The sequence below is a fragment of the Gymnoscopelus microlampas genome (assembly GCF_963454915.1).
Source record: "Gymnoscopelus microlampas genome assembly, chromosome: 13".
Taxonomy (NCBI): Eukaryota; Metazoa; Chordata; class Actinopteri; order Myctophiformes; family Myctophidae; genus Gymnoscopelus; species Gymnoscopelus microlampas.
In genome coordinates this window covers 36,745,428-36,760,802 of record NC_139950.1, presented here as the reverse complement: position 1 = coordinate 36,760,802, position 15,375 = coordinate 36,745,428, and the positions used below count along the sequence as shown (strand labels likewise).

At 43.1% G+C, this 15,375-nt stretch overlaps 1 protein-coding gene across 25 annotated transcripts in view; it reads left to right on the top strand.

Annotated features, from left to right (window-relative positions):
• birc6 (baculoviral IAP repeat containing 6) overlaps nt 1-15,375 on the top strand; it is a 144,985-nt gene that overhangs the window by 115,995 nt on the left and 13,615 nt on the right. For all 25 annotated transcript variants that reach the window (XM_084076278.1, XM_084076272.1, XM_084076277.1 and 22 more), the window contains 5 exons: nt 1,361-1,506; nt 4,501-4,623; nt 5,550-5,767; nt 10,795-10,956; nt 11,881-11,958. In XM_084076278.1, coding sequence (XP_083932404.1) covers nt 1,361-1,506; nt 4,501-4,623; nt 5,550-5,767; nt 10,795-10,956; nt 11,881-11,958 — 727 coding nt within the window. The remainder of the gene's footprint in view (nt 1-1,360; nt 1,507-4,500; nt 4,624-5,549; nt 5,768-10,794; nt 10,957-11,880; nt 11,959-15,375) is intronic.

Sequence of the window (15,375 nt, the reverse complement as noted above, 5' to 3'; positions counted from 1 at the left end):
TATTGAGGAGGAAATAATTATAAACGAGGAAATAAAATAAAACAAACCAAAAAGACGCCAATAACCCCTGTCTTATAAAAACTGCCAAAGTGGCTCGGGGTTATCTGACATGACAGGCTGTGCCACTTTGGTTTTTGTGCTTTCTGCCGTGCGATGTGCTCGCAGCCAAGTCTTGACATAAGGCTCTGGATTCCAGGACCTGAGCGGAGGTCCATGCTGTCTAATAAACATCAGAGCCGACACACGTTCTGTATGCAGTCGCGAACGGAGTGATGTTATTATGAGGTTCAATGTTCATCAAACTAAAGAGAGAGAGAGAGAGAGAGAGCAGTGTCCCATAAAGTAGTAGTGGAAATAGCCGATCTACAAGCTCACAAAGTGTTGCACCATGATGCTTTGCGAGCTTGTAGATCTGCTATGTTTTAAAATAAAAGTCTGTCTGTTGGTTTTATGAATATTAATCCATTATACATACATTATATATATATAACGCACTGGCCAATACAAACTAATAGACGAGAATGAATAATTTGTATGCTCATCGCGTGGGATTCGAACACGGGTCGAAAAATCACCGGACATCAGTTTTAACCACCGCTACACTAGCTGGGCTGTTTCATTTATAGAGGAAAATGTTGGAATATTACTACACAACAATTGATGCGAGAAAAAAAAAACATATAAGACGTCTGTCTGTCTGTCTCTCTCTCTCTCTCCACAGACTTTTGAGACAGACAGACAGAAACCAATGTGTGTCTGAACATTTCTAAAATGACAGAGATGCGTTCCTGACTGCCCGACGCTGAACAGAAAACCCAATCTATTGGCAAGAGAAAAAAATACGTTTATTTTCCCGTCTCGTTTTATCAATTAAGACGTTAAAATTAAACTAATGTTAAGCGCAGCATCATGCTATCTAACTTTATTTGCTTAATATTTTGCTTAATATAAATGTCACGTCTTGTACTGTAAGCAACATACAGGATCTTTCTCTGTCTTTCTAGGAAAAACAGTGCCTAAGAACCCCAAAACAAACAATTTTGCTATTCAAATGAGCTATTGGCATGATAAAACATACGTTTACATTTTCCAAAGCAAGTGTCAAAACATAATACAAAAGTGTAAAGTAATGTATGTAGTTTGGAGAGGATATACAGTAACGAGTAACAAATATATTCTTGCTGTCTGCTGTGGGCTGTAGGCAGTAGACCGCTGCTGCCCCTAGTGGCACAGAGTGGAAATCATACATGCCCTGCATGAAACGCATGAGAAGAATGAAAAAAAACGACAAAGTCAATGGTCACCCACTGTATATGTTTTTTGCACTCAATGTGTTAAGTACGTTTCTTTGTTCCTCCAGGTCCAAGAAAGACAAGAGCAAAGGCGTGGTGAAGACGGATAGTTCGGACGCAGAGCCTGAGGGCTTGACCCTGCTGGTGCCGGACATCCAGAGAACAGCCGAGATAGTCTACGCTGCTACCACCAGCCTACGGCAGGCCAATCATGGTACATACACACTCTATTGATCCAACTTGGCTTGTCAATAATGTTTAAACATACAAAGACGCACACGTGTGTGTGTGTGTGTGTGTGTGTGTGTGTGTGTGTGTGTGTGTGTGTGTGTGTGTGTGTGTGTGTGCGTGTGCGTGCACACACTTTCTTAGTTTCATCATTAAATATTAATATCATTAAATATTAAACAAACTGCTTCACAGTGGTGTTAGCTACACCAATCCTGGTGTAACTAAGAGATTCGCTTAGAAATCTATTTTATACACAGATGAACAAATAAAAAGAACAATTCTTGGTAGGAAGTACTTTTACGTAGTTTTTAATGCCGTGCACAAAAAGAAAACATGGCAGACGGGGAGAATATTGTCTCCCTGGTGGGTGGGATTATTACAAGCAGCTCCTGTGTGACATCACACAGTACGAGGAAATCAGATAGCCCCTTTCAGCACACATTTTCAGAAATGCCCAGACCAAACAAAGGGACGTCACAGAACCCATGATGTGCTGTAAAAATCCAAGGCGATGAGGACATGACAAGGTCAATGTGTCCACTTGTGATCTATTCTACACAAACCCATTGGCACTCAGCCTTCTTGTAAATCAGTCTGAATTATTTCAGCATGCTCCAATATTCTTCTCTTTTCTTTGCCGCCCCCCTTCTCCCTCAGTCATTGTTTCTATGTCCCGTGTTCGTGGCACAAGGACAAGAAAATGGGTCTCTAAGTTTAGCTCTAAAAAACAAAATCCCAATTCCCTGTGTCTTTATTGACTATAACCTCTCTCGGTTTCATCTTAACCACTTTATATTTCATCATATGACTGTGTGGTGCTGCAAAAATAACAACCTATTGCATTGCATGCATCGCGTTGAGTATCTAATTGGCCACCTCTGAATCCCCAAAATATCGACTACCTTGCTAGCGCAATATTCCTTCAAATCCTCCCATGACCACATGGAGAAAACAGACAAACGCCACAAGTGCTGCCCCAAGAGCCGGCCGGGCTTAGAAGAGTGGTCGAGGAAGAGGCGCCTAGGTCGTAAAACACACCATTGGTCTGCCAGCAAGAGAGGGAGAATCACCTAGCAGCCATTATTCACCTAAAGAAAGCTCAAGCCATCGATAACGCCTCCAACATATGATGGAGCGTTTTACCTCCCCCACTGCCTTGTTGCTATACAGTACACATTATGAATTACCCCACCCCACCCCCCAAGACGGGGGTGCTCGGCACATATCAATGGCCGTCAATGGCAGTGATCGCTGAGGTGGAGGCTTGGGCGGGAAGGAGGAGGTTGGGGGTGGAGGGCAATGTAGATGAAGATCAATGGGTTTGTCACTTTGCATAAAGAAATCCATGTGATAACGGCCTTGTGTCCTCCGACGTGCCTAGCACTGTGGTGGGGGTGCCTGCAGTCTGGACAGATGCTTAATTGTTTAATTAGTACTTAGTCTTTAAGGAATGGCCGAGGAAAGAGCTGCAATTGGACAGAAGCAGGACCGTATTGAGTGAGGAAGGGGAAGCATTCCCCGAAGTGTCGATACCCCCTGGGCCAACATGGCAGCTGAACACGCAAAATAAATGACAATATCGATGGCCTTCACTTCTTCTTCTTCTTTTTTTCCTCCTTCTAAATGTGTGCCGCTCGCTTAGACTATAATAGGGCCAGTTAAATGCACCAGTAATTTAACGGTAAGTACATATGTCCCAGGTAACAGTATGGTGAGCCATAGGCCCTGAGTGCCATAAATGTGCTATATATAGACAGTTAATTATGTTGATGCATTAACTCGTCTCCTCTCCGTCCCATCAACCCTCCCTCTCAATGTTTTATTGCTACAGAGAATCGGTGGGCGTTGAACATTATCATTTGTCTTGCACACACTTCGACTGTCGATAAGGAGTTGCACTTTAAAGGAATGACGGGTTTGCATTCCCCTAGATTCCCGTTTAGATTCCCCTAATAATGGCAGTTTAATTGGTCGATGTAAGGAATTCTAAAAGGAGAGAGTGGCGATATGACAGGTGTCCAAAACTTCTACCTGATTGGACGGTGTTAGGAGAGCTGTGAAAGGAAAAATTGCGCAGTGAAAGAAAGTGCATTCCACACGATGCAACTGGTGAGAACGTGTGAGGAAATGTAATGTTTGTATAGGATTTATATTGAGTAGTCACCCCGAACCCAACTCAATTCTTAGCTTATGAACACTTATGAGTTGTGAGAACTTGAGAGCTCAACGATTCGATTTTCACTTGACTAGTCTGACTCTCAGATTTTGTAATGTGTCCAAATTGTCCCTGATGTCTGAGACCTGATCACAAGTAGGCTTAACATACTGTAGTCTTAAATGTTGATTGTAGACAGACACTCGCTCTTCAGCCTGCCTCTTAACTCATTCAGTGCCATTGACGTCGCCGACGTCACGTTTTTATAAGCCCAGGGTGCCAATGACGTCGCCGACGTTTTTTTTTTTTTGTAAATGTTCAGAACCCAAGATAATATGATTTGAATATTTGCTGCTCCATTCATTTCTTGTTTAACATCATACTGAAAAAGGCTGTATCTCGCTCCCTAAGCACTTTTTTTTTACAATGTATTTTTGGCTCTGGCAGCCAAACTGCCAGAAATAAGTCAGGCACTCAATGAGTTAAGAATCCTGGTGCTCACAATAATGCCTGGGCTACACTGGGCACATCACGTATCCGTTCCGGACGCAGAGCGGCTACCATGACCGAGCACTACCACTATAATCAATGGAGCCAGCACCAAGCACGACAGCAGCACATAGGTGTTACGCTTAAGCTCTGTAGAGTTCTGCGTGACAATCTTTTCTTTTCTTTTTTGTGGCCAGTAACCCTGAAGTACTCTCACAAGACCGAAGTGATTTGTTTCCACTGTACAGTTATATATATATATATATACTCTTATATATATATATATAATAATATACTATTTCTCTTAACCTTTCATTTCTCACTCCCCATCAGAGAGGAAGCTGGCAGAGTCTTCAAAGATGTCTTCATCAAAGGTGTCAGTCCGACCCAAACCCCTGTCGATTCTACGCTCCCTAGAGGAGAAATTCGTCGCTGCCATGAAGAAGCTCCAGTTTGGTGAGTTTTTTGCCTATCATAGAGTTTGTATACGTGTTTTCATATATTATGCACACAAATGTCCACCTTACACCTACAAAATACGATAGATGTTAGAGGGCTAGACATATTTAGACATGGAGTTGACACAGGTGTCTGTGCTCATTTGAGGCTGAATGTCAGGTAGTTCCTCCTCAGTGGACACACAGCCAGAAGCAATGAAGTCACCCGCTCAATCCCCGACCTCTCGTCGCTCTTTGTTCTTCCCTCTCTGTCGTTCTCCCTGTGCCAGCCACTGTCATGTGATGCCATAATGCCTTCCTGCCACTCAAAAGAGAAGGATTCCTCTTCCCCTTCCCTCTACGCTGTCCAATCACTTCCAATCCAACTGCGCAGTGATTGAGGACTTTTGTTGTGACGCAATTGATTCTGCAAGCTGCCTGATGTGTAATGTAATTGCAAGTGACACAACTGTAAACAGGTTTTCTCTGGTCTGAGGAGAGCACAAACAAAGACAGAGAGAGATAACGGGGAAAATAATTTTATACAACTATTTGAATGTTCAACCCATGTGACTGTGAGTTATCCTCACTCACGTACTCATGTACTGTAATCGTGCAGTCGATAATTCTAGCTGTCGTTAGACGACACGCTTCTGTGTACATCTCAGGTGTAACTGGGACACATCATTTAAAACTAACACAGAGGGAGATGGTGTAATGTCAACCGATAAATGTAATGAGGGTTTAGAGGCCACCGTACTCTAAAATTCAAACCATGTGAAAGAAAGTAGTTATTTTTATATGGATCTGCTGATGGTCTGGATTCCTGGAAGTGAGCAATATATTAGACCATATTGTGTCCCAACCCTAAAATCAGGATCTAAATTTGGGAACAGCAGGACATACAGTAGCAGTGAATCACTCTGGTCTCCTTATACTTGGCAGACACCTTTGAGATGGTCTCGGAGGACGAGGATGGGAAGCTGGTCTTCAAGGTCAACTACCATTACATGTCTCAGGTGAAGAATGCCAGCGATGCCAACAGTGCTGCTCGTGCCCGCCGCCTGGCACAGGAGGCCGTCACTCTCTCCACCTCCCTGCCTCTCTCCTCCTCCTCCAGTGTGTTTGTCCGATGTGACGAGGAAAGGTTGGACATTATGAAGGTACGGCTTTTGTTTCATTCCCATTCTGAGTGAGAGTCCGTCAGTGTGTTTATCTTCACCAGGCATTTTCTTCATTGGTACTAAAGTTAAGGCATTTTCTTTATTGGTACTAAAGTTAAGAGAACAAAGTGTATTCCTCAATCAACCCACATGGTTCTGCTTAGTTAATGGTAAATGGTGCATTTATTAACCCATTCAATCCGAAGCTCATAGCGTGGCACCGAGTGCCACGCTATGAGCTTGTAGATCTGCTACTTTTCAAAATGACACGGATGCGGTTTTAGCTGGGGGCCAGCCTACAGTCAGTTCGGCTGACTGACTCCCCATTTCAAAGCATGACAATCAGTCACTCCCTTTCCCTGCTGCAAAGAGCTAGTGATGTGACAGTATCCCATTTACTCATTCTGCTTTCCCGACAAACTCAACATGTAAATGTATCCTTCTCCATTATCCCACTGCCAGCGATGTGCAGGCATTTAACCCATTATGGCCTGAGGTTCCGATTCTACAAAATGTCAGTTTTCTGAAAAACGTATGTTGCTATATCAGTGGTTCTCAAACTATTTTTCATGTCAAGGCCCCCCATCTGAAAATATGTTGTTCCAGGGACCCCCAGAAGCAAAGATTTGACTTAAAAATGTAAAAATATATGTTCAAATTGACGATTTTTCAAAAACGGCATATCTACAAGCTCGTAGCGCGTATCTCGGTGCTGCGCTACAAGCTTGTATATCTGATATTTTTGAATAGCCAAAGTATAAAATAATGGTTTAAGTGGTTACACCGATGTGTTCCTGGTTTGAATGGGTTAATATTTTACTGGGGAAATGGCCCTTCGAGTAACTGGACAGAAAGTTGCCATGTGATTTGTTTCCCCAGTGGTGTCAGTAAAACGTTTAGTTCCCCTTACCTACCCTGTTGCCTCCATCAATCAATATTTAACTAATATTAGGGCTTCACTCGCTTGGTAATTGCATTGTTGGAGGAGTCTAGCTGAGCAGGAAAGATCATTATTAGTTCATAGTTGTCATTGGCAAGATAAATGTGTTCACATCAAATTGTAATATCGGTATATTAATTTTCAAAATAATTACTCAATATCCAGTTTACTAGTCTTGCCAACAGAACACAGATTAGCTCTAAATGGGAGGGAAGTCGGCCGGCTGTTTTGTAACATTAATTATGCCAGACCAGTTGATGATGCACCAACAATGTTTGTTCAGCAAATATGAAATTTAACCTTTTACCAAAAGCGGACTTGACAGTGTGAATGGCACTGCAACACTTTCTGGACAAGCTGCCTCCTTGGCGGATGTCTGCGCTCTACTGAGCACATTCTCTCTTTTTATTTTTATTTAACCTTTCATATTACCAGGAAAGTCCCATTGAGATTTAAAAAAAAAAAAATCTAACCCCAAAAAAAAACCTGGCCAAGATGATCAGAAAACTGTGACGGATGGAAATATTTAAAAAGTAACTAAAGCAATTTAACTTTTGAATACATTCACACTGCACCAAGGCTACCAGTCTGCGACTGCTTCATCTTTTAAAACTTGAATCTCTTCACCGTGATCGGCACCTCCACAACAATGGTGTGCGCTCCTCCCTTTGTCTCTCAAAATGTCAAAGTAACCCTTTTCAAGAACTCTTATTGCCATATTGATATTGTAGCCTTGCATTAGACACTTTGCACACGTTGTATTACTTGTGTAATAATTACCTCCCCATCATCCTTAACTGGCTCAATCCACTTGGCCATCTCTCATTAAATGCCTCTTACCCACACTGGCGATCAAAACCATACATGTCATATCATACAGCTCTGTCTGTGTGTATTTTATGAGCATCCTGAATTTTATATCGATCATAACCCCCAGGGCATGTGATTTATGAGGGAGCGCACCGCTCTGCTCTGCTCTGTAGATGTGTCATCCCTTTATATTGCCAGTACATTCGTTTTACACCTGCTTTGGCAAGACTATTATGATTCACGCTTTATTCTGTATTCCTGGATGTGTAAGACATGTATGTGTTCAGTGGTAGTCATTGCAGCTACAATATACCTTTTTATAGGGAATCTGCATGTAGTCATATGAGGATGGCTTTTGATTCAAAAAAGAAAACATAGTAAAAATTCAGCTAGGTTTCGTTGTGCTGTGGCAGTTACCGGTATAGTGTGTGTATAGGCCCTACTATATTGCCCTATACTATAGGGCAATATAAAGAGCATCTTCCCAGATAACTACTGTGTATGGAATATCAGACCACATCGCATTGACGCTATGCAGGCAGGTTACAAAATAACACAACCCCTCATAAAAATGCATTTCATCAAACTTTAGGCTGCAGTTTGCCTCTCAGTGCGGAGAAAGAAGGCTTTTAGTACGTGTACTGTGACCTCTCTTTCTTTAAATATGCACTCCTTGGTTTATTTTGTGTGTAAGTAATTCCTAAACCAGTTGTCTCCCACCCCCAACCACTGTCATTGACATAGATGCACAGAGGGAACACTGATGTGCATGGCCATCGGCTCGCGAGGGCACTTACCTAGTCAGTGGCTCGCTATATGAAAGTTTGCGTTGTTACAGTACATAGGCGCTGCATACTTTGTTTCAGCATGTGGTGTTTGGAACGAAGAGCGATTTGGCATTCCGCCATGCATCCCCAAATGCTTGTCATCGACAGGCCTTACTCATTCCCCCAGTGACATTTGATAAATGGCCCTCACCCTGTGATTTGATGAATGGCAAGGTCTCCTTCGTTAAATGTCAAAATCCTCATCTGTTTCGGTCTGTTTCTACGAAAGAACACATGGTCACATAAACAACAAGCGGTTGCAGCTCAGAGAAGACCACTGGCTTCACTGGAGGAGGTGGACATCTCATGAACTGTTAAGGGTAATTTCTGTCTCGGGTCTGAAGTGCTCCTGTGGATCACTCCCATTGTCTTGTCGAATTGCACTTGAAACCCCAACTATGTTTATCCAGCCTCCTCGGGTGGTGTAATTGTAATTTCATCCAGTCTTTGAAGAGCATCCACTCCACATTTACTCCACGTCGTGGGAAAGTGCACTAGAGTGTTGTGTCTGGATGTTCACGTCAAAATAGACTTAATGCATGAGCGACACCGGGCGCCCTAAAGCAATCTTGTGAGTATAGTTGCCGGGGTTGTCTCCGCATTATAAATGCAGACAATGCTGCTCACGCTCGACGTGCCGGTTTAGACATGGGTCAGGGCAATTGTTTTCTCTCTCGGATGCATACAGGCATGGCCAGCAACACGTGCTTCCATACATACCTCTAGGATGTGTCCTGTGCTCACCACTACATTTATCTCTTGCGCCTCATAAAAAGATTCTGTTGGCTGTTATTTATCTTATTTATTCAGCTAAATTGGTCTGCTCTAAGACCATTTATTCCTGCCTGTTTAGCTTTCTCACTTTCTCACTTCAGCCTGCCTTCTTCAGCTTTCTTTCTCTCCTGCCCGCCTCTTTAGCTTTTTCTTTCTCTCTCCAGCCTGCCTCTTTATCTTTCCTTCTCTCTTCCGCCTGCCTCTTTAGCTTCCTTTCTCTCTTCGTTCAGCTTGCCTCTGTGCATTCAACCTGGCAGCAGCCTCTCCTGTCCCACCCAGGAGCAGCCGCTTTAGGAGCTAGCCTTACATTTCATTCACATTTTAAGACACCTTGTTTGTTGATGCAAGAATGCCAGCCTTCTCCCGCATTTTTTCCATTTCTTCCTCTTCTCTATGCCTCCCTTTTTGAGACATTGTGTCCACTGTGTGTAGCTTTTGCTACTGCACACCATAAGTTCTGATTGACTTGGGGGTTTCAGATTAGATTCGAGCTGCGACTGTCAGAGCTCTGTGAGCTGGCTTTTGCAGAGAATCACAGCCCCCCCCTCCCACACACCGCCTTTGAGCCTGAATACCTGTGACTAGCTAATTACCCTGCAGTAATGTAGTTCCTCTCATCAGCACATACAAGTGACTGAACAGGAGGAGAAAGAGTGGTGCTGAGGTGGGGACTTGGGTTTTTCCACAATCCTCATGATGTAAAAGGTTTCCCCTGCGTAGATCATATTCACACGTTAACTTACTGCACACTTTTAGGTTATGTATTTGGCCGCCGACCCCATCCTTTTTTCAAAAATAACAGATCTGCATTTTTTTTAATAGCCAAAGTAAAAAATGACAGATACGTTTTAATGGGTTAACGCCACTGCCCAAGTATGACGTGAGAGCAAAATGGCCACTGTTTCAATATGTCAATTGATCCAACAGTAGCCACTGAGACGGGCAAGCGCTCTTTAAGATAACGCACTACTTTAATTTGGGTTTATTTCACACCATCAAATTATATTAATGAAAGTTGGAGTTGCAGGTAGACTATAACCATTTCAGAAGATGTATAGCCTAATCACAGCACAAAATACAGTTTCAAGCCATATAACTTATACAATATCCTATTAAACTTGGAAACGAAAAAGCATGAAAGTCTGACAATAAATTGTGGTGCATAAATGTTAATGAAAGAAAAGTAAAATCATTATGTAAATAAAGCCAGTCAAGGGGTGAAGTGCTTGAAATGGGGCCATTAAACCTAGTTTCCTGTTCTCCCATGTGCATAGACATAAGTACTGTTTTAGAGACGTGTGCCCTTTTTCATTACATCTCTATGTAATGTTTATTTAGTTTTTTGGGTCTTTTGTTTCTTTGATTAATGAGCTAATCTCATTTAGTGAAGAAATTAATTGGGTTTCCGTGACAAAAACCACAAGGGTAAAGATTAAAAAAACAGTCTCTTGTTCTCTACTAATTTCATTCTTTACCTTGATGGTTAATTACATTGTTGTGGCTGTATAAACCCGCTAAAAGGGGTTGTCACTGGCTCTCCATAAATGTTTTGTTGTTCACCCCGTTTCTCCACGCAGATTTACCATTATCATCAACCCCACCCCTTGTTCAATTAAAGCTCCTTCAGAGTGAGTGATTAATTAACCCCCACCTCTCTCACTTGTTTGTGTCGGTAGGTTCTCATCACAGGCCCAGCCGACACTCCATACGCCAACGGCTGCTTCGAGTTTGACGTGTACTTCCCCCAGGATTATCCCAACTCCCCTCCACTGGTCAACCTGGAGACCACAGGGGGCCACAGTGTGCGCTTCAACCCTAACCTCTACAATGATGGCAAAGTTAGTACAAACGGTTGGATCCTGTCTTTTGTTACGTTTCCTCAAGTGTAGGATTGACCAGTGTGCCTTTTCTAAAGGCCAATTATCTGTTCGCTGATGCCAGTCATGCCAAGAAAAACAAAATGTTCAGTTAAGCTTACTGTGAAACAGCAGTAAGACCATCATGGGACACAGAATCTCACACAAATGGAATTTGTTTCGGTGGATTGGCAGCACCTTTTGTAATTGGTCCAAATCTAATCCAAGTATAATATGATGTCTAAATTGGAGAGTCATTGAAATCGCATGTTTAATTCCAACCACTACTATGATAGCAAGATGAGCAGGATAAAGAAAAAAGGAGCCTGAAAAGAATTGGTTGTCCAGAAACTACCTTTGATCAAGACCCCACTAGAAACTTACATTTTCAGTCTTATGGCAGATGCTGTCATGTTGAAGTGTAAAAGTTACCCCACAGTATTTTGACTGCTCAAGTTTTGATTCCAAACTTGACACTTTGACATGAGTGGGCGTCTTTCAAGGCTTATACCAAGACATGTTTTTCTAGTGTGTATAGCTCTTCCCCTCCGGCCCTGACTATCTTCCTTTGGTGAGTTGCAGTAAAGGTGCTGGAGCCTGTCACATCTGCTGCTGCTCATTAAGCAGCCTCTGACAGACCACATCTATTTTCATAATGGACCCAGACAGCTGCTATAAGAATTACTCTAGGCTCGGCCTATCAAAGCCACCGCCAGCGGAGAGACCCTGCGGTCCTTAAGCCCATGACTAAAGGTTGGGTAGATGGATGGACGGACGGAGGGAGGGAAGGTTAGATGGATTGTGAGCGGCGTCTTGCCTGAGGCTGTTTACCTGGCACTGGTCATCTTTCTCTTCCGTTGACGTTTTAATCTCGCTTCATTTTCACGTTTGTTTTGTCTCATTCAGGTATGTTTAAGTATCCTCAACACTTGGCATGGGAGACCAGAAGAGAAATGGAACCCACAGACCTCGAGCTTTCTACAGGTGAGAAAGGAGTTTGATTGATTGAATATTTATTAAATGTAAAACTGCGCAATTACAGTCAAACCCGTTGTCTTAAAGGATAACAACAAAAAAAGTCCTTGCAGTCTTGTTTCCATTGGGGTCCTAGGTATTCAATTCATCAACGTGTAAAAAACAGCACCAAACATTCAATATCATCACAAATGTAAAACACTATGTACACAGTAGGAAAAAAAGGGGGTGGAGGTAAAGAAAGGGGCGGCCATAGCTGAGTGGTTAGTGAGCCCGCCTAGGGAGCCAGAGGCCCTGGTTGCCCCAGGTTCGATTCCAGGCCAGGCCAGCATATGTGTCGATGAAATGAAATTTGCCCCTGAGCAAGACTCTTAACCCCTAATTGCTCACAGGTTCTCATTGGAAACAAGACCGCAAGGACTTTCATGAACGACCTGTTAAAAGGAATTATCCTTAAAGGGGGGGGGGTCACCTGTCTAAGAAGTCATAGAAGTGATAACTACCTCCCCTTTGGCCTCCTGAAAGGTGAATTTTCAGGGCTGTTTTAAAGGAAGCCAGTGAACCACATGTTTTAAGGGATGGGGTCAGGGCATTCCACACTTGGGTGGTAGGGATGTAGAAGGAGACTTTACCCATGTTTGTTCTAAAGGTGGGTGTTACCAGGTCGTTGTTTACGCTCCCTGTGCACACGTCCTCAGCGTTGCTCAGGGCCCTTATTAATAGGTTCAGTGTTTTGACAGCTCTCATGAAGTATCGTCGTTGCAGTTGAGCTAGTAATGTGGCTTGGTGGCAGTACATGCATCTTAATATAATTCGTTGACCCTGGTCCCCCAGGGCTCTATCCTCGGCCCACTCGTTTTTTAGGCTGTTTGTCCACCACAGATTTTTCTTTCCTGCGCTGCTCATTTATGTTGTTATGTTTTTATCTTATTGCCGAGAGTTGAATTATTTACAACTCTGTTGTTTGGAAGCTTTTTTTTTAATTTCAGCTGGGGAAGAAACTCTTGCGGACCTACTATACATACTAATATAACCGATCTGCATTGCAACGCATTGGTGAAAATAGCATGCATAGGGAGGCAAGGGTTCAAGTTGTTAAGACTTTGGGAAACAAGTTACACATACACGCACACACACCTTCACCAAACGAAAGGTTTCAGACTGAGATGCAGAACCTACGATGCCATTCCCGCCTGTAATGCCTAATTTGTACTTGGTTCGGTGCCATGTCGCAACAAAAATAGTTGTTGACGGCTTGTAGATCAGTGCGTTACGGTGACTGCAACGTTGTTTTCGATGTACAACAGCGGCACGCGGTTATTTATAAATCAGCTCTAATTCAGGTGTGAGCCTGCGGGGCAAGGAGTCTAGCGAGAGGTGTCTCCCAGGCTTGCTGACAGACAGGGGGGGGAGGTTGAGGGGGGGTGCATGCATGGAGGGCTGCATCCATCAGGGTAATAAAGCTATAAATCTCTCCAAGTCTCCCAAGCTGAGGCCTGCCAAAGGGGGGGGAAACTAGGAAATGGGGGGGGGATCACTCCGCCACCCATTCATTTGGGCATGTGGTCAGCTGAGCACAGAGATGCATGCGCTGTCTCTCAGACACACCCACACACACACAGGTGTTCGTTTCAGGGTTGACGGGACATTTATGCAAACAGATATATTTAACGCCACCCCTTGGTGTTTCTGATTGTTCCTAAACCATAAATCCTTCATCCATGAGCTTAAAAGAAAACCTACGAAGCTTCCCCCACACACTGGCACAACGTGCTTTTAGTCACTTACACTCCATCTTGCGTGTTGTCATTTTGCGGACACAAACAGGCATTTTCCATGTATATTGATCTGGCGCCAAGTGAGCCAAAGTCCTTGGAAATGTCTCTCTCCTTTTTCTTATTTTCTTTCCCTTTTCTTTTTTTTTTAAATAATTCCCTCATTTGCAGGGTTGGGGAGTTCATAGAGATGTCTGCATTGATTATCATTCTAGTTAGTGTCGGCTGGATCGATAATGGAAAGAAAGGGGGGGGAGGGGTGTTCAATTGGAGAGAAAGAGGCAGCGGGGGCGGAATTAGAATGAAGTCACGATCTACCGAGGGGGGGATATTGGCTCTGAGATCTGGCAACCCACTTTGAGTGGGGTTTGGGGGGCTGCAACAGTCAAAGGTCATTGGTGTCAAACTACTTGAGTGTCTTCAAGGGCAAGACTGTCCCAGTGTTGCTTTGGTATTAACCCATTAAGACCTGGAACTGTGTCATTTTTAGATTTGAGCTAAAAAGCATTATTTTACACTTTGGGCTATTCAAAAATAGCAGATATACAAGCTCGTAGCGCGGCACTGAGTGCCGCGCTACGACCTTGTAGATCTGCTATTTTTGAAAAATGGTGAAAATGTGTGAAAATCTTTGAATATATATATCTTTAAAGCGAACATTTTAACTCAAATCTTTGCTTCTGGGGGGTCCCTGGAACAAAATATTTTGATGGGAGTCCGCGGCCAAATACATATAATTTTGGGGGTCCTTGACATGAAAAAGATTGAGCAGCACTGATATAGAAACATACGTTTTTCAGAAAACTGTTGGGATTTAGGAGACATGTAGAATCGGCTTCAGATCTCAATGGGTTGTTAAATGGGTAGGCAGGTCTCCAAGCTTTCTTGCCCTCATTAGGAATGTAGAGGCGGGGTGGTGGTGGATGAAGTGACCGAGACAGAGAGACCAGTCTCTGGTCTCCTTGAGACGGCCTGAGGCATTAATTGAGCCGTTAATAAAGATATATTGAAGGATATTTTTTACTGTGCCAGAACATTCCTAGCTTTTGTCTGATGCTGCCTGAAGTGCTCGGCGCTGCCAAGCTCATTTTTGTATGCCTTACAGTGCTTTACCCCCCACCCCCCACACACACACACACAGACACACACCACTGTTCTTTTCCCCTACTCCCTCGCTCCTTACTTTCCTAAAGGGCTGCAACGATTGTTTTCTTTGCGAGTATTCTGTCGATTATTTTTGAATAATTGAGAAACGTGGTTAGGGTTTTATATATCAACGAATCGATTAACCACTTAACTTGCATAACGGTATCATGGAAGAATTGTGAAAATAGCAGATCTACAAGTTCGAAACGCATCGTGACGCGTTGTAAGCTTGTAGATCGGCTATTTTCACTCTTTTTTTTTTTAAGGTTTTTCGCCTATAATGACATGCCCAAAATGAGGATGGATTATTTTATTAAATTATCAATTATTTTTGAATGATCAATTAAATCAATTGGTTCGATTAACTGTTGCACCCCTACTTTCCTATTCCATCCCTTCTCGATGCCGTTTCAGACCTCGCCTTATTTTTTATTTTCCCCAATATGTGCCTTCTCTCCAAATGCTGCTCCATGGGCGCAGTTTCCTCAACACGATACAGGTGTTA